We start from the raw sequence: 25,198 nt of genomic DNA, 5'->3' as shown, positions 1-25,198 counted from the left end.
CCAAAAGATCCTTTGCCTTTTCATATTGATCAGCATTACCAACATTTCTTGAATTGTATATTCTTGTATATACTTCCCATCCAACTACCACAATGCTTCATTCTATTATTTTAATGAACATTACTATCAATTGTGTTTGTTTATTGGTTTCCTTGTATGCAGCATTACTGTGTGAAGGTCCTGTATGACATGGTCAGAACAAATTGGATTAGAAAGCAAAAATACAGGTTGACTTTGTCTGTCAACAACTGAGTTTTGCTTTATTTCTATGTGTGAATGAGACATGCTTGTTCCTTTAATTGTATGGTAATGCCAAAGGTCAGGTTTTTTCAATTTTTCATTTCCATCAGTTAAATTTGCCTAAAGCTTTATAAATATATGCACCTCAAATTGGAACATTAACAAAAGAAAGGATACCTGGACATTTCTTTCATTTCTTATTTTATTTTAGGGTCTTGGTTCATGAGATTTATTTAGATTTTTTCCATCCCTGAATAATGGCCTTTCTGATGCGTGGAAATGAATATAGCGATATCTTTGAGGAAATTTTGTATAGAATACATACTCATCTGTCTTTCAATAAATGTCAAGTGTGTACAACCTGACATTTCTAGTTGACCCATTCTGTTGGTAATTATTGCATCCTTTTAAAGGGATCTAACACATAAATCACAGTTGAAAATCCAACTGATACAATTACAAAAGAGAAGGGACGTATTTATGAATCCAGGAAACAAAGTTTGACACCCTTGTGTAAACACCAGGAAAATTTGGTCTTCCACATCCATATCCCCAGCTAACAACGCCAGTCAAAATCCATCTTCCATCACTTTTTCTTCGGCAAGATAAAGGTCCACCGGAATCTCCCTACAAGAAAGATCATGCGTGTACCAAGTGCATTTGTCCATGATCATCAAGTTCATCATGAATGTGTCTAATGGACCATGGCTGAAAGTTCCACCCTGGCCGGCGCCTCGGCTCACTAGGTTAATCCTCCACCTTGCGGCGCCAGCACACCAGGTTCTAGTCCCGGTCAGGGCACCGGATTCTGTCCCGGTTGCCCCTCTTCCAGGCCAGCTCTCTGCTGTGGCCAGGAAGTACAGTGGAGGATGGCCCAAGTCCTTGGGCCCTGCACCCCATGGGAGACCAGGATAAGTACCTGGCTCCTACCATTGGATCAGCGCGGTGCGCTGGCCGCAGCAGCCATTGGAGGGTGAACCAACGGCAAAGGAAGACCTTTCTCTCTGTCTCTCTCTCTCACTGTCCACTCTGCCTGTTAAAAAAAAAAAAAAAAAAAAAAAAAAAAGAAGTTCCACCCTAACATGTTTTTGCTTGGCTAATTACTATGTCGTTTGGAAGTATCAAGAAATAATGTAAAACTACTGGTGTCATTTTAGAATTATCCTTCCTATAATCAAAAATCACAATCCATTCTAAGACATTTGATTCTTTAGGCTAAACATAACAATAGAAGCTTCATGCAGAAGAAAACAACTCTCACATGCCCCCTACACAAAGAATAATGTCAGTAGCAGTGCAAATAGAAATAATAAGGACTAATAATCATTTAGTGCTAGGTATGTGCTAAATACTATTTGGGATCATTTAATCATGACAACAACCTTAGACAGTATGATTACTTTGGAAGATTGACTTCTGTCTTTGACCATGCAACTTCAACTATTGACTCATGGTTCCAAAGAAAGAAGAGGTTCAGTTTAATTACAGAGAGAGAGTGAAGCAATCCTGGGGACCTCTGGCAGAGAATTGGCACAAACAAATCATCCTCACTTGAGAGACCCTTCTGCTATCTCAGTTTCACAAGGCAAAGACTCAAATAATCTTAAGTATGAGTTCACTCTTTAAATTACAATGTCTGGATTTTATTTTCTGACTCCGAGGGAAAATAAAGTTGTAATTTGCTTAAAGACAAAAATAAGAAAGCACTCCATGATGGCTCTGGTAGCCCACCTCCACACTTTTATACCTGGTCAGGTAAACTCTATTAGGAAAATGGGCTTCATTTTCATTATAGCCACACCAACTCTACTAATACTAATCTAATGTGTAAACCCTGGTGGCCAGATGGAAAGGGCTGTAACTGACCAGTTTCAGGAAGCACCCAAAGTGCATTAGCTGTAGCATTAAATAGTCTAGGGTTCAACTCCTAGCTCAGACATTTGCACTTTCCAGCTCTATGATCTTGAGTAACGTACTCCTCTAGGCCCAGTTTCCTCTTCTATAAATGGAGGATAAAAGAATTTGTGTCATGGACCTGGCACAGTGCTTGCCCCAAAACTGGAGCTCAAAGTCCTTACTGGACTAAGATGAGTTTTTGTGACATTGTGATTAAGATGGCACAAGGATGTGAGAACAGCTCACACTGTGCTCCTTAGTCTCGAAGTCATGATACTTGCAGAGACTGAAATCTCAGGCTCAATGAGATGTTGCTCTAACATGGTCTCCAGATGTACCACAGTCAGAGTGGCTTCCCAGGGGCCTACAAATGAATCACTATTCCCATTTGCCTTCCCTTTCCCCCAGCCTATTTTCCAGAGTGACTAAATATTTCCAGAATCTAAATGGTTGCTGTTGAGGAAATAGGTAGTAATTCTGAAATCCGGTATGCACATGTGTACCTTTGTTTGGTTTTGTTTTCTTACTTTTTTCTTATAAGAAAATCATGATATAATGATGATTGCTAGAAAATTGCATTCTGTAGAACCAATTCTTTCACCACTTTTCCCTGACCTTAGGCAACTGGATTATAATTAATATCTAAGCAATGCAGGTGAATTAAGTGGAATACCTGCCCTAGTTTGTAGATTAAATGGGAAGGCACTTAAGTGGAAAGCAAAACTTGTTGGGCAAGGGGAAGGTAAGATGACTTACTTTGCAGGCATCTCTCTTGCCTGACATTACACCTGCACAGAGCATCCGTGAAGTGATGATCCCATAGGTGGAAACACAGAGGGTTTGATCAATGATTTCCACCTCTGCTTGCTGCAAAACAGGGGGGCCTTTATTATCTGGAAAACACATTGAAGTGTGATAATGGCAATGACTAGACTCATTCAGGGCTCTATCTGAACAATTAACTCACATTATAACACCTTTTCTCCTCACAATAATTGTTTGAGGGAAATTCTGCTATCAGCCCCATTTTACTGATGAAGAAGTGGAGGCTTAGGAGGATACAGGATTTGCTCAATGGCACACAGCAGTATTCAGACTCAAGGTCTGTCTTGATCACCTGAGCCACCTTAGCATCCTTCTTCACCCTGTGCCTAATGCTTCCAGTAGGACTGGGAGTCAGTAACAGTTAGTACCAATATTTACTGTTCAGGAAAGTTTCTTAAGTGGAGCAGCATGACTGACTTACGGAAGTCTCCAAGGAACCATATAAATGTAATGGTCTGGCTATGTCCTTTTCACTGACTTTTAACCTGTTAGGCTAAGATGATACAGAAAAATATACACATACACTCATGCTTATAAAGAAAATTTATGATAAGTTGGTTGGGTAGACTCTTTTCTGTTGTGACATATGATAATGCAATTAAAGCACTGAGCACAATAACTTAGGAAGGTTGCAAGTGTTCACACAGTTAGCTGCCCTCTCTTCGGATCTTGAGAACTCAGCAGGGCCAAACTAGTGGTGGCCATTATCACTGTGATAACTAAATGAGGGCAGTGAGCTTCGAGAAGCTGCTCACAGTGAACTTCTGTAGAGTGTCAACAACGAGGCTGCAGGATAAGAATCAAATAGTATAGACACTGCCTCTGTCCTAAACTCTCGGAAAGAACTGCAATGGAATTGGAGATGATTGAGAGATCATGGGAAAATTATTGGTTCTAATCTTGGGGAAGACATTCAGAAAGCTTTGGAGTCTCCCTCTCATCATATTCTCAGAATGAACCATAAATCATGAAGCATGGACAACTTTGGCAGATGGGTGTAAGGACTTCCCTATGATAAGCCTGTTTGCACAGATCAAAAAGGATGATCCCATCATTTCTGGGTAGAGCAGTTCCAGACTAGTGTATCAGCTGAATTTGCAGTTTGGGGTGCCAAGGATAGATTTAAGCCCTCATTCTCATTTCCTGGCCAGTAGTACAGAATATATCGTTCACATAGCTATCGAGTTGATACAACAGGCTGTGTGTGTGTGTGTGTGTGTGTGTGTCCTTCTGTCCTTTCTGAAAATGAATCACTCCTTTGGATAAAAAGGGAATCTTACAATAAGGGAACTGCCCTTCTATAGTGGAAGACCTAATAAACACTTAAGAGTCTGGAAAGGGCTACACTATCAAGTCAGTTTTGCTTTGCTCACAAAATCCCTCTTCCCCTTTTTGAAGTGGACCCTGATTCTTTCACAGCAAGTGGAGAACATCATAAACCAGGGATAATAACACCCTCCTCCAGCCCAGCAATGCAGGAAGGTCAGGGAATCAAAGGAGACGATATGCACCAAACCTCTCTATGAACCCCAAACACTCTACCACACACGTTGCTAGCCTCAGTGGGGGAAGTACATGACTGCTCATTCACACACTCACCTGCTTCATGCCTTCTCCCCCAGCCAGTCACCCAACACTTCTCCCCGCTGCGCACTTTCTGACCGGCAGGAGGAATGCATATTGGCTGAATGAGCTGCTTCAGCGTCTCAGGCCAGGCGACACTGAGCTGCAGCAAAGCAATGTCATAGTCAAATGTCTGGCTGTTATAGTATTCATGGACCACAATTCTTCTCACCGGGGACACAAACTTGGCATTCCCCTGCACATACATCCCAAGGTGAGCGGTCCACGGCGTGGGGTCCGACAGCCTGGTAGAAAAGCAATGAAGCACAAAGTTAGTAGCTTGCAGAGCAATGTATGATTTGTCAACATGCATCCTAAAGACAAGGGCTGAGAAGGGGAGGGTCTGCCCTCCACTGGCCTGATCTGAGCCACGGGCTCTGCCAAGGAACATAGCGAGAAGCACAACTTCTCTGAATCTCTCTTGGTTCCTTGTAAAACCAAAGATGAAGTAAGCTGTAACAGGATTGGCAAGTTATAGCTATGTTCCAGAACATTCCTCAACAACATCCAAAGGAGATGCTTGGAAATTTTCTTGCCACTGGTGTTCCATGAACCAGATACACATCAAGAATGTTGGTAACTAGACTTAATTTGTTACTTTCTTCCTATGCTGACAATGGCATTTGAGACAAAGACAGCCAGTAAGGTGGTAGTCTAGGAACACTTCCACCAAATTTGAATACTAAAAAAAAGATTAGAAATCAAACTATTACAAACAGGAATTTCATGCAATTCCTTTTTATAAACTTCCAGAAGCCTTACAGACAATTGTTCAAATTGCTCAAGTATGATCACCTATGTAGAGGCACCAAACTTCCTTCATTCCATGTCACTCCTTCCAGAATTCTAATCTTGACCCCACTGGCCCTGAGCAAGTCACGGAGGGGCTTTGTCACTACCATGTGAGGCTGTCATCTCCACCAGGGTAGCAATGGGGTGAAAGGTGGGCATGGAGAGAAAGGAAACTTTCTAAAAAAAATAGACACAGCCCACAGAGGGACCTAACTAGCTGACATCTCCTGCATGGCACTGGAGACCCACGGGAGTATTAAGGTTAGCATATTATTTGGGGAAGTTTCACAGAAGACAAATGATCAGTAACAAGCATGAATCAAGTAACTTCCAGGAAAAGCAAATACTCAAATTGTAAAGCTTCTCTGAAATGCTCCACTTAAACAATTTAGAATGAGAAATGAATGAAACTAGCTTCATATCTAAGATCCGGTAGATTTCAGATATGTATAAATTTTATGGGAGATTATTTTCTATTTATTTTCTATTCTAGTTGGAAGAGCATCTGTCCCACAATTGGCACCACAGAGTTCTTCCAGTACCAATCCTCATGGGCCTCCCCGGGTCCTAATCCTAGTAGGAATCCCCATGTTCCAGCCACTTCCAAGGCCTATTCTTCTTCATGTACTCCGCACAGTTCCATAGGTCAATCCCTCTGATTTTTAAGCCTTATCTTGTTTTCTCAGCCTAGTAAAAACCTATTCATTCTTAATGTTTTCTTTAAGTTCTTTTCTTTTTCTATCAAAAATACCTAATCCCTCTCCCTGTACCATCAAAGGGGGAAAAAAAGTTTTTTTTTTTGTATGAACTTGTGTGAAAAAAAAAAAAAAAACTAAACTAAATCAGAACAACTGAATTGACTATCTCCAACAGTCCTCCTCCTACAGCTTGAGGAGAGACAGATGATCTGCAGTCACAGAGTCCACCTGAGACTAAGAATTGAGATGCCCTACCTGTTTCCATGGAAACAGTGGGCTGCAGAGAGAAGCCACTCCCTGGAGATGACCGAGGCACCACAGTAGGCAGATCCGACGAAGTGGAGGCTGACTTGCCATGGCCAACCTCCCTCCAGGGTGTCCGTGCCCCCAACGATGCGGTGGAGGGAGGAAGAGCCCCTGCTGCAGCCTTTAGAAGAGGAAAGGTCATGTGATTTAAAGGCAGACTGGGAAGAAAAACTTGAACTTAAGTCAGGCTGGGTGCTGGGATGGGAACCGACTCACCAGGTAAGCGATTTGAAATTCCCTGCTTATCTAGAGGGTTGTGGGTATGTGGATCTGTCTGAAATCAGCACCTACAGGCCACTCCCTCCTACCTGAAACCTGCACTGCCACAGGCTCTCCCCATATGATAATGCATGTGAAGGGGCACAGGGCACATGGGAAGAGGTGTCCCTGAACAGCCCTCAGAGTTAGATTGCTACAGAGAGGGAAAAAGAGAAACTGTATGTTGTGGAATTGAGTAGATCTTTGAAGTTGTGCTGATCTGAGAAAGAGTGTTCGGGAGACCATTTATAAGTCTAAAGCCAATTAAAACCTACTAAGAAAAATGAGTCTTCAGAGCAGTTATTTTCCAGTATAAGCAGTACTGATAAGATATATTATCAACACCTTGCTACTTGGCCAGTTAGAAGCCACATGACCCATAAGAATATATGGTAAATTACAGCTACTGGGTCTTAGCTGAAAAAAGAACCATCACTCAATATTGTTTATAACATTGGGCATAATTAATGTCACCCACTAAGTTCTAGTATCTGTTTGTCACCAGTTTTTGTTTTTAATTTAAGACCTTTTATTCATTTATTTAAGAGGCAAAGAGAGAAAGAAAAAGAGAGATCCCATCTGCTGGTTCATTCCCCAAATGCCTGCAACAGCAGGGACTTCTCCCTTGGTTAGTATCATTAGGAACTAGAAGTTCTCATTATAAACATCTAGGGCATTAATGTTTGTTATCATGAAAAAAAACAATAAAACTCCAAAGTTTTTATTTCTGAGAAACAATTTCATATTCAGTTCAACAACACTTACTGTTCTTCCCTGTCTCTGTGGGAAACTCTGCCAGAGCAATTGTACCCAGAAGGGAATGAAACTAGAAGGGGGAGTGGGTACCACCACGCAGAGAATTCAAGGATTCAGCCTCCATATCAGCCACCATATCAGGGCTCTGGGTCAAGTCCTAGCTACACTACTTCCAATCCAACTTCGTGCTAATGTGCTCAGGAGGCAGCAGATGATGGCTTAAGTACTTAAGCCCCTGCTACCCACATAGGAAATCTACATGCAGTCCCAAGCTCCTGGCTTCAGCCTGCCCAGCCCTGGCTGTTGTCAGTATTTGGGGAGTGAATCAGCAGATGAAACTCCCCACCCCCCTCTCTCAGGCTCTCGGGCTCTTCCCTTCTTCCTCTCTCTGTCACTCTGCCTTTTAAATAGATAAGTGAACATCAAAAATAGAAGATGGGTAGACTGAAGACGGGAATACAGGAAACAGAAGGAGTAAACTGCCACTCACTACAGCCTTCTTCATCACTTCCATCTGGACAGTCCACTGTCCCATCACATTTTGCATTCTGTTTCCTAAAGCAAATATCGTTGCCACACTTAAACGTTCTGTTATTGCATGGAATGCCTAAAAATGAACAAAGAGAAACGAAACAGTTTTTCTCAACATTGAATGACATTGAATTTGCAAAGGACAGTTTATCCATGGGGTTGCTATTTGCTATAAACAGCAGAGAGAAACGATGCAACCCTACAGCAAGCTGTCCAATCACCTGAGCTGAACCATTGAACAGCAAGCCCGGTGGCACATCTGATGAAAACCAAGTGATTGTCTCTCCTTCCTTTCACCGTGGGTAAAGGTCAAAAAAGTTGGGCCATTTCTGCTTTGCTATTACTTGGTCTTGTTATCCAAGAAAAGTTTTCAGCAAACAGCACTACCACATTCAGTCACTTTATATCATTAGGGAAAAGACAACTGCACAGACCTTGTGAATTAGAGCACATTTGTTCACAGCCCCAGGGTTTGTGTCTCTGCAGGATTTAGTATACAGTGTGTTATGGAATCGGGAAAATTCCTTTTTATCAGGTCCTCAGTACTTACAACTTTGAGTAGCATTAAAAGAATGTGCACAGTGAAAATCTGCCCTATTCACACAGGAATGTACACACACACTACTGAACCCCTGTTAGAGCAACCAACTGTCCCATTTTGTCCGAGACTGGGGGAGTTCTTGGGACTAGGGGCTTCTAGTGCTAAAACAGGGAAAGTTCTAGGAAAACTGGACAAGTTGATTGCCCTAACCCAGTGAAAGTCTTTTGATTCTGGTTTAGGAAAAGCTCAATCCCTCCTCACTCTGAGTGCAGTTCTGCTCATCCTGGCCATTGTCACAGTCCCTGAAGCCATCGCAGACCAAAGGGCCATGCTGCCTGGAGAAGCTGGCATTGCAGGTAGCACTAAGGGCCACTAGAATGAGAAAAAATAGAAAGGTCATGAGTCAGAGACATCCAGCAGCTGGATTCTCTGATGAACAGCAGCGCAACTCAAAGGTACAGCTCATTAAGTTGACTTAAATTAAAAGAAATAAAAGATAGTTTTCACCTAAATTGACACTCCCCTGAATAAAAGCAGATGTTTAAACTTTAGTGTAATTCCTAGCACTTGAGTTTTTCAGACCTGGTTTTGCTTTTGGGTAAATGTGGTAAACTCTGATGATGTGTTTATTTAATTACAATTAAATGCACAGGGGCAGGTGTTGTGATGTAGCCAGTAAAGTTGCTGCCTGTGATGCCAGCATCCCATATGGGAGTCAATTCAAGTCCTGGATACTCCACTTCTGATCCAGCTCACTGCTAATGGCCTGGGAAAGTGCTTGGGTGCCTGCATCCATGTGGGAGACCTGGAAGAAGCTGTTGGCTCCTGCTTCAGCCTGGCCCAGCCCCAGCTGTTGCAGCCATCTGGGGAGTAAACCAGAGGATGCAAGATATCTCTCTGCCTCTCCCTTTCTCTCTGTAACTCTTTCAAATACATAAATAAGTCTTAAAATGCATAAGTTATTTATTTTTTTTAAAATCATGAGCTGTTTTCTAAATTGAACTTGTCTATCTTCCTCAACAGAGTGGGAGTGTCTTGAGATTGGGGATTTTGTGTGATTCATCTCTTATCTCAAACCCTTATCAAATAGTAGATGCTCACTAAATGGCACAGTGAGAAATAACAATGACCAAAAGTAGTCCTTATGATAAAGCAATAGCAATCACTTGTATCTGAAACATCAGAGCAGAGAAAATAAAAAACAAAAACAGGGGCTGCCGCTTGCAGCGTAGTGGGCTAAGCCTCTGCCTGCAGTGCCAGTATCCCATATGGGTGCTGGTTCAAGTCCCAGCTGCAGCTCTTCCAATCCAGCTCTCTGCTATGGCATGGGAAAGCAGTGGAAAATGGCCCAAGTGCTTGGGTCCCTGCACCTACATGGGAGACCCAGAAGAAGCTCCTGGCTCCTGCCTTCAGATGGGCCCAGCTCCAGCCATTGCAGCCATTTGTGGAGTGAACCAGTGGATACACCTGTCTCTCTGTCATTGCCTTTCTCTATCTGTAACTCTACCTCTCAAATAAATAAGTAAAAAAAATTTTTTTTAAAAAACCCTTTAGTCACTATGGAATGGTCAGTATTTCTTTTATTTTCTCTCTTTTTTTTTAGATTTATTTTGAAGACAGAGTTACAGAGAGAGAGGCAGACACAGAGAGAGAGAGTGGTCTTCCATCCACAGTTTCACTCCCCAAATGGCCACAATGGCTGGAGCTGAGCTGATCCAAAGCCAGGAGCCAGGAGCTTATTCCAGGTCTCCCACATGGGTGCAGGGGCCCAAGGTCTGGGGCCATCCTCTGCTGCTTTCCCAGGTGCACTAGCAGGGAGCTGGATCAGAAGTGAAGCAGCAGGGATTCAAACAGATGTCCATAAGGTATGCCAGCAGTGCAGATAGTGACTTAACTCGCTCCACCATAGCTCCAGCAACAGTATTTATTTTCTTAACAAATAAAAGACTATAGATTTAAATGATCAATAGACTATAAACTAAGAAAGTTTTGTTTTGTCAATAAAAGAAGCTATAGAACTACAGTTTATTTAATGAATACAGTATTTTTACACTTAGCTATATTAACTGAATTATTTCTTCAAGGGTATGAAAAAGACAAATAACAACACCATTGCAATTGTATGTGAATTAAACCTTCTGGATCTTAGGAGAAAGGAGGAAGTGTTGCCAATGATTTCACTTTATCTAATGAATTGTTCTCCCCACATTACTTCCTACAACTGGAGATAGATTCAGGAATGAGGGGAAAATAGCAATGAAAAAATCGAAACAGATTCTTCCACAAAATAGAAATATCCAGTGTACCACCCCTTAGTCATTACCTATGAGATGTCAATGCAAACTGTACAGGTTAAACACACACACACACACACACACAGAGGAAACCTCTAATTTACAAACACCTGTGCTCCATAAACAGGCCGAAGGAGTCTGCTGCTTTGCAAATTCTGACTTTCTCTCTGTACTGAGGATCTGCACTTCCAAACAGGACTGCTTTGTTTAAGTCAGTGGTGGATTAAGTTCTTAGTCACAGATCTACACTCCCTAGGGTACTATGATGCATCCAGCTCTTGCCGTGGCTCCAAGGTATACAGAGTAAATTTCCCTGCTCCTTGACTTTGACCTCAACTAAGCTATATCTTGCAAGGATAGTGTGCCAATTCCATGTCCAGTTCTTAAGGACCTGGGGTTTCTGCCCACCCCTCCTTTGCTTCTTCACTGTCATGACTAGCCCACTGGTTTAATGGAGAAAAGTGCCACAGAGAGTAGGCCTGACCCCAACCTGGGAAGAACCAAGGTAAGGAGGACACAGTGTTGGAAGCAGAGCCACCCAGATGAGCTCAATCTAGGTCAGTCAGATACCAGACAACCCAAGAATGCATGATGGAAAATAAATGATTGTTTTTAAGCCACTGGGCTTTAGGGTAGTTTGTTATGCAGCAATAGAGAGCAACTACCACAACTAAGGATACACACCAGCAGCAACCAGGGTCGTGAGAAGGTACTTATTCACAAGAAAGTCATTTTAAAAGCTTGAATACCTACCACAGAAAAGTTCATCACTTTCATCAAAGCAGTCATTTACTCCATCACAGCGCTGGGCCTGAGTGACACACAAACCGGAGGAACATCTAAAAGATCCAACAGGACAGGCTACAGACAACAAAAAAGAGAAAATCTTGGGGTGGTCCCTAAAAATCACCAGCTCACATTAGCAAAGAAATGGAAAGTGTTAAGTGCTTAGGAAGTTGGCAAGGTAGCAGCAGTAATTATATCATTTATCCATCCAATCAAGGCTCTAGGGAGCTAAAGAACTTAAAAGAGCAAGAATAAAAGCAAATTAACTCAACAAAAGCTCTGAGTGAGCATTACATCCAGCTCATGTGCACAATTGGAGTTCTGCCTCCACAGCCTTGGCTCAGCTCTATGGCATTAGCACGGACTGGCAGAATGTGAAAGCGGCGAGAAACCTAAGAGTCCAAAGGTTCTTAATATGGAGGGGAGGTGGGATGGTCTTTACGCTCCCTGGGGAATTATAAAAGGGTTCCTGGTATTTCTGAATCCACTGTGATCAGATGCACAATTGTATGCATCTTTGATCACATTTCCAAGTGATCCCTCTTCCAAAATTCTGATCCTACCAAGTGGAAAAGAGGGGGATTAGTGACTGGTCTCAAAACCCAAGATTCCTGCCTCCTACCTCTCTGGCCATCATCCTGTCCACTTCAGCCAAGTTGCTCATCAAAGATCCTTTCCCTGCCTAGACTTGAATCATTAATCTTGGGCTTACAGCTAAATATTATAGCAATAATAAATCCTGGGGCTGACGTTGTGGCACAGAGGGTAAAGTTGCTGTCTGCAGTGCCTGCATCCCCTGTGGGTGCCAGTTTGTGTCCTGGCTGCTCCACTTCTGATCCAACTCTCTGCTAATGGCCTGGGAAAAGCAGCAGATGGCCCAAGTGTTTGGATCCCTGCCAACCACATGGGAGACCCAGATGAAGCTACTGGCTTTAACCTGGCTCAGCGCTGGCAGTTGTAGACATCTGGTGAGTAAACCAGAAGATGGATGATCTCTCTCTCTCTCTGTAACTCTGACTTTCAAATAAAAAATAGGGGCTGACACTGCAGCACAGTGGGTTAAGCCACTATCTGCACTGCCAGAATCCCATATGGCCACTGGTTGGAGTCCTGGCTGCTCCACTTCCGATCCAGCTCCCTGTTAATGTGCCTGGGAAAGCAGCAGAGGATGGCCCAAGTTCTTGGGCCTCTGTAACCATGTGGTAGATCCAGAAGAAGCTCCTAGCTCCTGGCTTCGGATAGGCTCAGCTCCAACCATTGTGGCCATTTGGGGATTGAACCAGAGGATAGAAGATCTGTCTCTCTGCCTCTCCTTCTCTCTCTCTTTGTAACTCTGACTTTCGAATAAATAAATAAATCTTAAAAATAATAAATTCTTCCTCCTCTGTGCAAAATAATGGGGGGAGTGCATTATCAGACCAACCACCGTCTCAGTGGCACATGATGCAGTGGATGAGCCACTGGAAAGGCAACATGGATAGAAAAAAAGAGTAAGGTGAAGGCAGGTGTTTTGTCCAGCAGTTGAGACACCAGTTAAGACACAAGTGTCCCGCATCAGAGTACCTGGGCTCAGTGCCCACCTCCAGCTCCTGACTCCAGCTTCCTGCTAATTTAGACCTTTCCAGGCAGTCATGATGGCTACAGTAATTGTTCTCCTGCCACTCACATGGGAGATTTGGATTGCATTTCAGCTTCTAGCTTCAGAGTCCTGCTTGAATTTGGGAAGTGAACCAGTTCCTTGCTCGTTCGCTCTCTCTCTTACTCTCTCTCCTCTCAAAAATAATTTTTTAAGTTAAAGCCAATATAGAATTTCCCCAGCAAGTCATTATCTACTCTCTCCAGTGCTAATGATTTCCCTTCTGCTGACCATTTCCTGGCTACTAATCTAGCAATTTTCAGTATGGATTTCAAGTTCAAAATTCTGAGGGCTAACATTTGAACTCTTTTGATCAATCAACTCTCTCCATGGTTCACAGGCCACAGTCACAAGTGTTGGCCTTGGAGCTACTATCTGTTGGCATAAACATCATATTTACAAAGAGCGATGGTTAGCATGAAGAACAACAAACCAAGACTTGAGCTCTTCCTATATTTTAAGAACGATGTGAAAAATTAGTTTTCAACTATAAATCAGTGATATCAAAAAGTTATTATTTCTTTTAACTTAAAATATAGCAATAAATATATAATTTTATGTATCACTTATTTTATTTGTATTATGTATTTATTATCTATACAAGGGAGCTTCAGAAAGTTCATGGATAAGTCAACTGAAAAGAAATATATTTTGGTGCAAAAATTTTTTTGAAATCAATGCATACTTTTTCCATGATATGTATTTTCCATATGAAACTCCCTCATAATAATTTATTATAAAAGTAAATATATACAATGAAATAGCAGAAATCAAGCAGTGTTCAATCCCATCCTCAAAGTTTGAGTTATAGAGTGTTAGTCTCCATTTAACAATATATTAAGGCTTTCAAAGGAGCTGATTCCAAGCTTACGTTGACTGATGTTGTAACTGCCATATTCTACCAAAAGTGGCTTGTCTGAAAGCCTTGAGCTGCCCTGGAGCTGAATGTGCACCAGAGGGCTGGGCACTCGGAAAATCGTCTGGTGATCCATGTAGGAGCCACAGTACCTGCAGAGACAAGAGTCGGGGACACACAGATTGTCAGTGGCATTGCTGTGGACATCGACCTCACTCCCTCTGGTCATTTGGGTTTTTACAAGCACAGATGCTTATTATTGGCTGTTATCCATTCAATTTGCTCCTCTGCTGATTAGAATAATAATAGTGCCATCCACCTGTTGCTCTCCTAGCCTGCAGGTAGGATCCAAAGGAATACAGATTTAATCCTCCCATTCTTCTCTCCTTTTTTGGTGTAAAAAAAGTGTAACAATAAAAATTGCCTGCTTCTGCCCACAAACCAACCTCTCTACAGAACACAGTGGAATCCTGTGAACTCAGGTTGAAAATATGCAAAGAATTCCAGCAACATAGAACGCAAAGGATAACAATCTAATTTGGAATCCAGTGCACACTTCAGGGCTTGTCCTTGGCAAAATTTCAAAATAATACCTGCTTACAATATTTCACTACCTGGACTTTTTTCTTCCCTCTTGTCACCTAAAAGCCCCCTACCCCAGATGCCCAGTGTTCTCTTGAGAAACTGCCCCTTCTGTTCATTCTTACTACATGAGCACCGTGGGTACTGCAACATGGAGTATTACACTGCAGGCCCACGATAAGCTTCCCAGGGTGAAAATACTGAGGTCTTTCCAGAAGTCAGAGAGCAGCTGCAAGGCTCGAGGGAGACATCTCCTGCTGGAACCTATGAATGCCAATCACTCCAGGCCCCCAAAGTACTCAAGTTCCATTGGCTCAGACACCAGCCTTGGGGTACACAGATCATCTAGATGTCAAGGCTTGAAAGAGGAAGTCATTCCGGTGCTATTCAGAAAGTCTGTTGCAGTTGGCTGAAGTTCAGGAACAGATGGGCTGATAGACCAGCCCCTGGGCTGCAATGAAGAGAGAGCAGCTGTGGGTGGTCACTTGGCCAGGTGGGAGCCAGGGCCTGAGTGAGAGGCACCTGAAAGGCAAGCCAGGATTCAGGGCCAGAGTCTGCTGTGGTTGGTCATCTTGAGATCAGAATCCTACTCTGAAAACATCATTATGTCATCTGTATTTTAAAATAATTATCATCACTCAATCCTTTAAGATTTGGAGCTTTATTGCTAGGAAGAGCCTCACTTGGGAGAATTAAGGGGGAATCAAGCAGGAAAGGATCTTTTGCACCTGTACTTGGCCTAGGTCTAAAAGATAGTATGCATGGGGCCTGCGCTGTGGTGCAGTGGGTTAATGCCCTGGCCTGAAGTGCTGGCATCCTATATGGGCACTGATTCTAGTTCCAGCTACTCCTCTTCACATCCAACTCTCTGCTATGGTCTGGGAAAGCAGTAGAAGACAGCCCAAATCCTTGGGCCCCTGCACCCGTGTGGGAGACCTGGAGGAAGCTCCTGGCTTCAGATGGGCACAACTCTGGCCATTGCGGCCATCTAGGGAGTGAACTAGAGGATGGAAGACCTCTCTCTCTGTCTCTACCTCTCTCTGTAACTGTCTTTCAAATAAATAAAATAAATCTTTTTAAAAATAGAAATAAATAAAAGATAGTATTCAAAGAGGCATGATAGTGGCTATGGAGTCAAAGTTTAAGTTGTGAGATTGGGGAAACCCAGCAAGAATCAGTTTACATGGATACCTAGGGCAAGGAAGGAAGAGGGAGCCATAAAGAAGTGACTTGCTGATGTCCAAATAGCAAGCGAGCAAATCACATATGGACACAAATTAGCCTGATGCTAAACTGTTGTACTTTCTACAAAGCAAAAGGCTTTCCTCTCAGGAGCTTTGCTTTGCTGAAGATTTATAGGAAGGCTCTTCACCCCTGCAAGGCCCACACAGGCCATTGTAGCTCCCCACAGCCCTAATTCGCTGAAAGACTTGAGCGTTAGGCCTCCTCCACTCAGCATTACTTTCCCTCCTCCCCCATTAAAGCACATTCCCTTAGGCTAACTTCTCAGCAAGGTGTCTGATTAGTTCAATTAGTCTTTTCCTTTTCAGATGAAAGAGACTGATAAGAAGGAAAGGTTGGCCTTTTAAATCTTGAGAGTACCATCAGCCTGAAGGAATTAGAGGAGTTCAGCCACCCCACGAGACTACTTGAACTTGCCCTTCAGGGAAAGTGTTTAGAGAGCTTTCCTAGTATTGCTTGGAGGAGCCACTACTCCTACATTGCACCCTAGACTGCTGTTTTTGTTAATTAGGGGGAAAATAACATCCCGTTTTCTTTCTTTCTTTCTTTCTTTCTTTCTTTCTTTCTTTCTTTCTTTCTTTCTTTCTTTCTTTCTTTCTTTCTTTTTCTTTCTTTTTAAGGTTTATCTATCCATTTGAAAGGCAGAGTTACAGAGAGGGAGACACAGAGAAACAGATCTTCCATCCTCTGGTTCACTCCCCAAATGACCTCAATGACAAGAGTCTGGGCTGGGCTGGGCTGAAGCCAGGAGCCAAGAGCTTCTTCCAGGTCTCCCATGTGGATGCAGAAGCTAAAGCACTTAGGCCATCCTCCACTGTTTCCCAGACCATTAGCAGGGATATGGATTGGAAGTGGTGCAGCTGGGACATGAACCAGCACCCACACAGAATGCCTGTGTCACAGGTGGTAGCTTTTACCAGCTAGGCCACAACACCAAACCTGGATCCCATTTTCAAAGTGTGGCTCTATCATAGTCTGACAATTTCACAAAGTATTTGTAAAGGCTTGTTTGCTGGATCTCTGTTTTAATTGGATACCAAAATGCAGTATCATGAGAGCCTGGGGTGCATTCTGTCCTCTTTATGCAACTGACATCATCCCCAAAGCAACGTCATTATTCATGTTAATAACAACTAATATTTTTGATGTGTAGTATACATAATTTCATTGAATGCTAACAAAATAAATAATAACAAAAAGCTCTTGTTACATAGGAATTGCTGCTTCTTTTATAAGATTGAAAATCACAGTGAAGTTGGGGGTTTGTGGTGCAGTGGTTTAAGCCTCTCCACTTAGGACGCCCACATCCCTTATCCAAGTGCTTGAGTTCAAGTACTATTTCCACTTTTGACCCAGCTTCCTGCTAACGTGTACCCTGGGAGGCAGTAGATGGTGACTCAAATGCCTGGGGACCTGGATGGAGTTCCTGGCTTTATGCTTCTGCCTGACTCACCCCTGCTGTTGTGGGCATTTAGGGGGTGAATCAGTGGAAGGAAGATTCTCTCTCTCTCTCTCTCTCTCTCTCTCTCTCTCTGCATTTCTCTCACTGTTGTCTGACTTTCAAGCAAATAAATATATAAATAAGTTTTAAATGAAAAATACAGGCCAGTGTTGCGGAGCAGAAGGTTAAGCCACCAATTGGGATGCCCACCTACTATATAGGAGTGCTGGTTTCAGTACAGGCTATTCCACTTCTGATTCAGCTCCTTGCCAATGCACCTGGGAGGCAGCAGAGGCTAGAAAAAGGGCTCCACTACCCACATAAGGGGTTCTTGGCTCCTCCCCCCTCCCCTCCTCCTCCTCCACCTCCTCCTCCTCCTCCTCTCCACCCTCTTTCTGTTTTTCCCTTTCTCTCTTGGCAGACTGCTTTTCAAAGAAATAAACTAATTAAATTTGAAAAAATAATTTTAAATAAAGACTAAACATCAAAGAAGCTAAATAATGTGTCCTACTTAAAATAGCTACTAAATAACATGGCTAGAATTTGAACCCAGGTCTTTTGACTTTCATATAATAGACCCGTGATTCAATTACACTCCCTAATGGACTGCAGGCTACATTTTAATAATGGATCCAAGAATACCTTTCAATATGTTGGATCGTATTCCAATGAAGACGAGACCAGTGATTATTTTGCCACTCATCTTTCTAAGGGAACTGGAAGCAGGTTGTTGAGGAAGAATACTTAGTAAGGGAAGCTTCCTTCTAGGGAGTCACAGTGCATGGTGGCCCAGGTCTTTAACCCCATAGAATTCTTTCTGAAACTTAACTGGGAAGCTGTTCTGCTGCCATGACAATGGGTCCTCCTGTATCTTTTAATTCAGTTGGATGTCTATTGGAGCTTTAGAAGCAAATGAGCAACAACTAAGGATAAAATTAAGAGTGAAGACCTACTAGATTGGCTCAGGAAACCCAAGCACCTAGATTTCTCTGGCTTTCTTTCTGATTAGCTTCACTCACTCCAAAGCCTTAGGACCCAGCCTAGCCAACCGAGCATCTCCTACTGCAAAGAATTGGCTTCTAACTTCGGTACCCACAGATCCCTATTTATTCTTTTTCCCCATGGCTCTGAGATCTGGAAACTCTTGGTGCCAATTACTAGAGTCTCAGTTATACACATCAATAGCCCTGCAGCACACAGCAGTGGAGTAGGTGCCCTAAAAATGGGTTTGAATCCTTCCTCAGTCACACAAGGGCTGAGTGTGCTTGATCAAGTTGCTAACTCCTGTGTCCTTCAGTTTCCCTTTCTGTATATAAACTATTTGGGGGACAAAAAAATCCAAGCAGTGAAGTTTTCATCAGATTCCTCACATATGCGAATCACTTACATGTGCTCATTAATTTCCCACCATCCATGTTCACATCCTTTCACGTTCTTCTTGGTTATTGAATAGTTATGGAATTTCAGTGCTATGCCAAGAGTCGATAGGGGAGTCTGTGAAAAAAAAAATCAAGTCAGAATATGCTTCATTCAAAGGGCATGTTTCAAGCTAAAATTCCTTTCCCACACTCACTACTCACCCCTTTGGCTTGTTGTTTTAAGGACATTCTATTCCTTGTGCCCTATGGCCCTTGGTGGGGAAGACCAGCACCTTACACAAACTGGACTAAGGAGGAGACCATATGGATAACGAAGGGAAGGAAACAGGGTTGGGTGTTTGTCCTAGCACTTAAGAAACTGGTTAGAACACCTGCACCCCACATTAGAATGACTATGGTTCCTGGTTCCCACTTCCTGCTAATGCAGACCCTAGGATGTAGTGGTGATGTCTCAAGTGGTTGGGTTCCTGCCATCCATGTAAGAGACCTGGATTGAGTTCTTGGCTTCTGACTTCTACCCAGCCACACCTTGCCATTTCAGGCATTTGGGAAGTGAAGAAACAAACAGGAAACACTGTCTCTCACTCTCGCTCTCGCTCTTGCTCTCACTCTGTATGCTTCTTAAATAAATAAATAAGCAATTTTTTAAAAAGAGGGAAGGACATCAAGTAAACTGAAAATAGATCTTTGGGCCGGTGCCGCGGCTCATTAGGCCAATCCTCCGCCTTGCGGCGCCGGCACACCAGGTTCTAGTCCCGGTCGGGGCGCCAGATTCTGTCCCGGTTGCCCCTCTTCCAGGCCAGCTCTCTGCTGTGGCCAGGGAGTGCAGTGGAGGATGGCCCAAGTCCTTGGGCCCTGCACCCCATGGGAGACCAGGAGAAGTACCTGGCTCCTGCCATCGGATCAGCGCGGTGCGCCAGCCGTGGCGGCCATTGGAGGGTGAACCAACGGCAAAAAAGGAAGACCTTTCTCTCTGCCTCTCTCTCTCTCACTGTCCACTCTGCCTGTCCAAAAAAAAAAAAAAAAATAGATCTTTGTAAAAATTAAGAGTGGGAATGGGAGAGGGAGGAGGAAAAAAGGTTGGAGTGTGGGTGGCGGGAGAGAGGGTAGGGTGGGAAGTACCACTCTGTTCCTAAATGTGTATATATGAAATACATGAAACTTGTGTAACTTAAATAACATCTTTTAAAAAAGGGAGAAGGAAGCAAGCAGCCTGGACCCAGGGAGCAATTGGGTGAGGTGAGACGTGGCAGCATCTCTGGGATTCAATTTCCTCCTGTTGGAAGGTCTTAAGTTTGAAAACACTCACTAGTTAATGACTGTAAACGCTTCCCTCTTTCAGTGAAAATAATGGCTTGGTTTATTTAAAGCATCGCTCACATTCTTAAGAAAGAGGAGAAATGAATCAATGTTCTCTTTTAAGGAACCTAGGTATCCCTGAAGGCTGTTACTGAGTCATCCTTCGTTTTCTCAGAAAGAGAGTCACCTAAGTACGTGAGCCCACACACACACACACACACACACACGACCTGACCTATACATTGCACTGGGTGACATGTACCACACACATTACAGCCAATGTGGCAGAGCTTTTGTTTGGATTTTCACATGACTTCACAATCCTTTACCAGAGGTTTTCCACATTTCCAGGAAGTCAAGTTTTAGTTCATTCATTTCCAAGTTTTCAAATTCTAATTAGATAAATGATGACTATACTGCTTTTATTTTTTAAATTTATCATGTATTTTGTTGTGATAAAATTTGTGAATGCTCCACGGCCACTTGAAAAAAGTATTCTCTGCTTATTCTTCAAAGCTCATTCTGGTGGTTCATATCCTTTCCACCCTTACTTATCGTTGCTCACTACCTCTGTCTTGAGCCAAGAAAAAGGGAACTAAAACTTTTTTTAAACAGTGTCACCTATCTTTGTCTTTCTACATTGTGTTCTTGTTGTTGTTGCTTCTTAAGATTTATTTATTTGAAAGGCAGAAATACAGAGAGAGAAATCTTCCATCTGATGGTTCACTCTCTAAATGAGTCTGGGTCAGGCCAAAGCCAGAAGCCAGGAGCCAGGAGCTATGAGCCAGGTGCTTCTTACTGGTCTCTCACAAGAGTGCAGGGGCCCAAGTACTTGGGCCATCTTCCGCTGCTTTCCTGCAGGGAGCAGATCAGAAGTGGAGCATCAGAGATTCAAACCAGCACCCATGTTGGATGCCAGCACTGCACAGAGGCTTAAACTTCTGTGCCACAGCGCCGGCCCCTTGTGTTGTTTTATGGGTGTGGATGCTACGTCGTTCGCTGTGTAAATACTTGTCATAATCAGATCTGGTGGACCTCCTCTCTATCACTGTAGATCGCCTTCCTTCTCTTACTTTAAAATCAAGGATACTATTGTCCTAATTTCATGTTGCCTGGAACTGTGAATCCTACTTTGCTTTTGCTTGCGCTGACTTGGAACAAAGTTTCCTTTCTGTTCAGCTTTATTGTGATTTTTTTTTTTTGGTTCATTTAATTGCTTTTGAAAGCAAGATAAAGTTAAGTTTTAGGTACTAGTTTGTAATTAAATTTTATGATCTTTTTCTTTAAATGAGTTTTACCCAATGTCTTTTAATGCTCTGACAGATTTTTTTAATTATGTCATTATGTATGTTATACTTGCATGTGTGCTTATGTCCTCTTTTAATGTACACTTAATATGGCAAACCGACTTTTACCACCTGCCTTCGAGAGGCAGATTTCTCTCTCTCTCTCTTTCTCTCTCTCTGTTTTATTTGACAGGCAGAGATACATAGAGAGATAAAGACAGAGACCTCCCATGCTGGTTCATGACTCCCAAGCCTATAGCAGCTGAGGCTGGGCCAGGCTGATGCCAGGAGCTGGGAACTGAAGCCAGGTCTCCCAGGTGGGTGGTGTTGCCAAGTATTCCAGTCCCCACCTACTGCCTCCCAGAGTGTGCATGACCAGGAAGTTGGAATTGGGAGCAGAATTGGGACCTGATATGGGATCCAGGGTTCCCAAGCAGCAGCTTAACCACTTGGCCCAATGCCCGCCCCTCTTTCTCATTTAAGCATCACAGCCACCATGTTAGGCAAGTGGTATGATTTCCATTTTATAGAAGAAGGCAAGGCTAACCAAAGATCAGCTCCTTTCCCATGGTGAGGAAATGCAGACCAGAGGTTCAAACCAGTCCTATATTCCTCCAAAGCTGCACCCCACCCCCCCCCAACCCCACCCCCACCCCATGAACACAAATGTTCTGGGCTCAATAGGTACAGGATTGCCTTATGTTCACCAAAAGCCCAGGACTCCTGAGGACCAATTTGGTCATCTGGCTATTTCTTCACATTACAATATATATAAGCATATATATATATAGCATAAATATACATATACATGCAAACTAAGACATAATGTCTTTTGTAACAAAGTAAATACTATAGTGTAAGAACACTTTCGGCCGGCGCCGCGGCTCATTAGGCTAATCCTCCGCCTTGCGGCGCCAGCACACCGGGTTCTAGTCCCGGTCTGGGCCGCCGGATTCTGTCCCGGTTGCCCCTCTTCCAGGGCAGCTCTCTGCTGTGGCCAGGGAGTGCAGTGGAGGATGGCCCAAGTGCTTGGGCCCTGCACCCCATGGGAGACCAGGATAAGTACCTGGCTCCTGCCATCGGATCAGCGCGGTGCGCCAGCCGCGGCGGCCATTGGAGGGTGAACCAACAGCAAAGGAAGACCTTTCTCTCTGTCTCTCTCTCTCACTGTCCACTCTGCCTGTCAAAAAAAAAAAAAAAAAAAAGAGAGAGAGAGAACACTTTCCATTCCAATATTCTATCAATAAACTTGGGCATTTTCACTATGCTCCATTGCTTCAAAATAAAATGTATTTCATGCACCTCCCCCAATTCATTGAGTCTCTCCATAGTGAAAGAAAATAAATTCTGTTGCATGTGTACTATACTGACTCAGAACTGCACACAATTCTACATTTGTACACAGGTTGGTCAAGGGGTATTTCTGCTTGAAAGTGGGGGAAAGAAGCACCGTTGCCTTGTATTTCAAGCTGTTTCAACAAATGAACAAGAAAGTAAGTTTACTATCTCCCTATGCTTCTGTGCTTTCAGTTTCGGTTCCGTACTACCTTGCCTTTGCATTGGGAAACTTAACCAGGTTACGGGAGGAATTTTGTGATTGAGACTGTAATAATGAATATTTCTTTAGTCAGTGATGGCAACACAATGCAGAACAGACTCCAGATTTGCCAGTGGTTGTGCAAATGCTCATGCAACCCAGAACCCCATTCAGGTGAGCACTAGAAATCCCTGTAGCAGAAATGCTTGCATATTCCCTTCATGGGAGTAGGGAGAGGCTCTCCCTTCGGGGAATCCTGTCCATTTCCCAAGCAATGGGAGGAGGACACTTACACAGCTCTTAGTAATCCCTGCACACACTGGGTGGACCTAAACTTTATGATGCTGGGCTGATGACATTTGAAACGTAACCATTCAAAGCACTGCTCCATTTTCTAAGATTCCAAAACTCAATTAGTGGGATACACAAAGAAGGAAGGGAGAGGGAAGTAAATGTTCAGCTAAGTGATTGCTCTGAAACCCAGGAAAGCCGAACATCTGTAGAAAAGGCAGGGAGAACTGAATTGACTTATGGAGGTGGTGTGATTCTTCTAGGCCTACCTGGCTCACCACTATGTGATTGACTCTGGCAAATGGTTTGCCCCCATATCTGCTTCTTTTCTATAAAACGTGATGAGAACAACTCTCCTACATCAACAGTATGTTTGGAGGAGCAAATAAGAATATGTGTGCTAAGCCAACGTAGACAAATTTTATAAACTCAGCATGCTTTTTATGGTTTTAGTGGTTGTTCCCTCTTCCCCAGTAGTCTGTAAGCTCTGAGGGGAGCAAGGACTTTATCTTGGTATTCAGTGGTGTTAAGTGGAGCCTGACACACAGCAGGCATTTGATTGGTATTTGCTGAGCGGATAAGAGAATGTAGGAGAGGAATCTAATGCTGTTTATAGTGGAGTAAGAGCTAATTCTTTGCAGATACACGAAACCTCAAAACTCAGCTGACAGTGAGTTTGCAAACAGGGTTGATTGCTCTTCAGTAAACTTTGGAAATAGGACCAGACCCTAAAAGGGATTTTGGAGGAAAAAAATCAGCTTTTGGATTAAAAAAAGTTTTACCATGACTCGAGTCCATGTTTTTGTTACTTGAGTCACCTGGTTCTTAGTTGTTTCTGGTTGAGTTGAAGCTATTTTACAGGTGAAAAAATGTTTTAACACTGATTTCCATTCAGAGTGCACTCTCACAGTGCTGGAGGTGGCTGTTCAAAGCCCTCAGAAACAGGAAGGGCTTCATTTAATCTCCCACCAAAGACAAACCTTGACCCTGGGAGACAAGGTCAGCCACGTGTTCCCTGTCCCCCGTCTCCCACTCCTCATTCCCTCAGGGATGTGTCCTTTTTCTAATAAGACTTCTTTGCATCAGCATTTCCAGATCCTCATTTCTGAAGTGATCTTCTTATTTACAGCATGGCTAAAGATTACAGTGACATTGGGTGCTTTCATCCGAAGCTTGTGGGTTACCATGGAGTCAAGATCCAGTGTATCTCCAAGGAAGCCCAAGCATTTCACAGGGCTTTTGAGAATGGTGCCTTTCTCATTCTGACTAACCTGAGAAGAGAAGCCTGGGTTGGGGGGAGTTGAAGCCACAGGGATTTGGTGTTTTCTCTTTATCCTTCTCCAACCCCTGCTTGCACTCCTCCTCTCCACACCTCCCTCCAGCCCTTAGACGATCTGCTCAGCTGGGGCCTTGTGCTTCTGCTACCCGAGGCCTTGAAAAGCACACTGAGCCAGTGGCCAGCACCTCTACCTTTTAATTATTTTGGAAATGTTTGTGATAATGGTAAAAAAAAAAAAAAAAAAAACATAAGGATACAAGTCATCAGGATGTTGACACCAATGATTTGGGTAGAAAATGAAATTATTTTAACAATCTAACTGGTAAGGGCATGCACAAGTCAACATACATGCCTCCTTCTGCAACTGCCTTCTTATCCTGGGTATCCACGTGGCTAGCTTCCTCATCTCTCAGGTTTCTCAGCAAATGCTCCTTTGTCATTGAGAGTTTCTCTAACCTTCCCACTTAAGACAAAAAATCCCTGCCTTGCTACCCTTCACATTCCCCACTCCCACTCATCATATAGTGCCCCTTTCCTGCTTTATTTTTCTCCATAGCACTGTCTCTCCTTTTGATATCCTGTGTACACTGGCCTTGTCTACTGCCTACCTCCTGCTACTGGGAGGTAAGCTCTCTGAGAGCAGGACTTTTTGTTGCCAGGTTTCGTGGATTCTCAGTGTGTAGAATAGTCCCTGTGTGCCTGGCCCATTATGGTCCCTCAAGAACACACTGAACGAATGCAAGCTACATACTGCTTGCCACATACATCCAAATGGCTCTCTCCACACAATAACAACATATATACTAGTGAGCAAAGGTAGCCCT

The 25,198-nt window shown here is 43.3% G+C and overlaps 1 protein-coding gene across 2 annotated transcripts in view; it reads right to left on the bottom strand.

Moving 5' to 3' along the window:
* Nucleotides 1-280: 280 nt before the first annotated feature.
* TMPRSS7 (transmembrane serine protease 7) overlaps nt 281-25,198 on the bottom strand; it is a 43,819-nt gene continuing 18,901 nt past the window's right edge. For both annotated transcript variants that reach the window (XM_070072104.1, XM_070072105.1), the window contains 9 exons: nt 18,691-18,797; nt 14,054-14,190; nt 11,514-11,621; nt 8,728-8,838; nt 7,885-8,001; nt 6,330-6,501; nt 4,561-4,829; nt 2,893-3,029; nt 281-867 (listed from right to left, as the gene is read on the bottom strand). In XM_070072104.1, coding sequence (XP_069928205.1) covers nt 697-867; nt 2,893-3,029; nt 4,561-4,829; nt 6,330-6,501; nt 7,885-8,001; nt 8,728-8,838; nt 11,514-11,621; nt 14,054-14,190; nt 18,691-18,797 — 1,329 coding nt within the window. In that variant the 3' untranslated portion in view covers nt 281-696. The remainder of the gene's footprint in view (nt 868-2,892; nt 3,030-4,560; nt 4,830-6,329; nt 6,502-7,884; nt 8,002-8,727; nt 8,839-11,513; nt 11,622-14,053; nt 14,191-18,690; nt 18,798-25,198) is intronic.

This window comes from Oryctolagus cuniculus, chromosome 4 (assembly GCF_964237555.1).
Source record: "Oryctolagus cuniculus chromosome 4, mOryCun1.1, whole genome shotgun sequence".
In the NCBI taxonomy this organism is placed as follows: domain Eukaryota; kingdom Metazoa; phylum Chordata; class Mammalia; order Lagomorpha; family Leporidae; genus Oryctolagus; species Oryctolagus cuniculus.
This window is presented reverse-complemented; position numbering and strand designations above follow the sequence as displayed.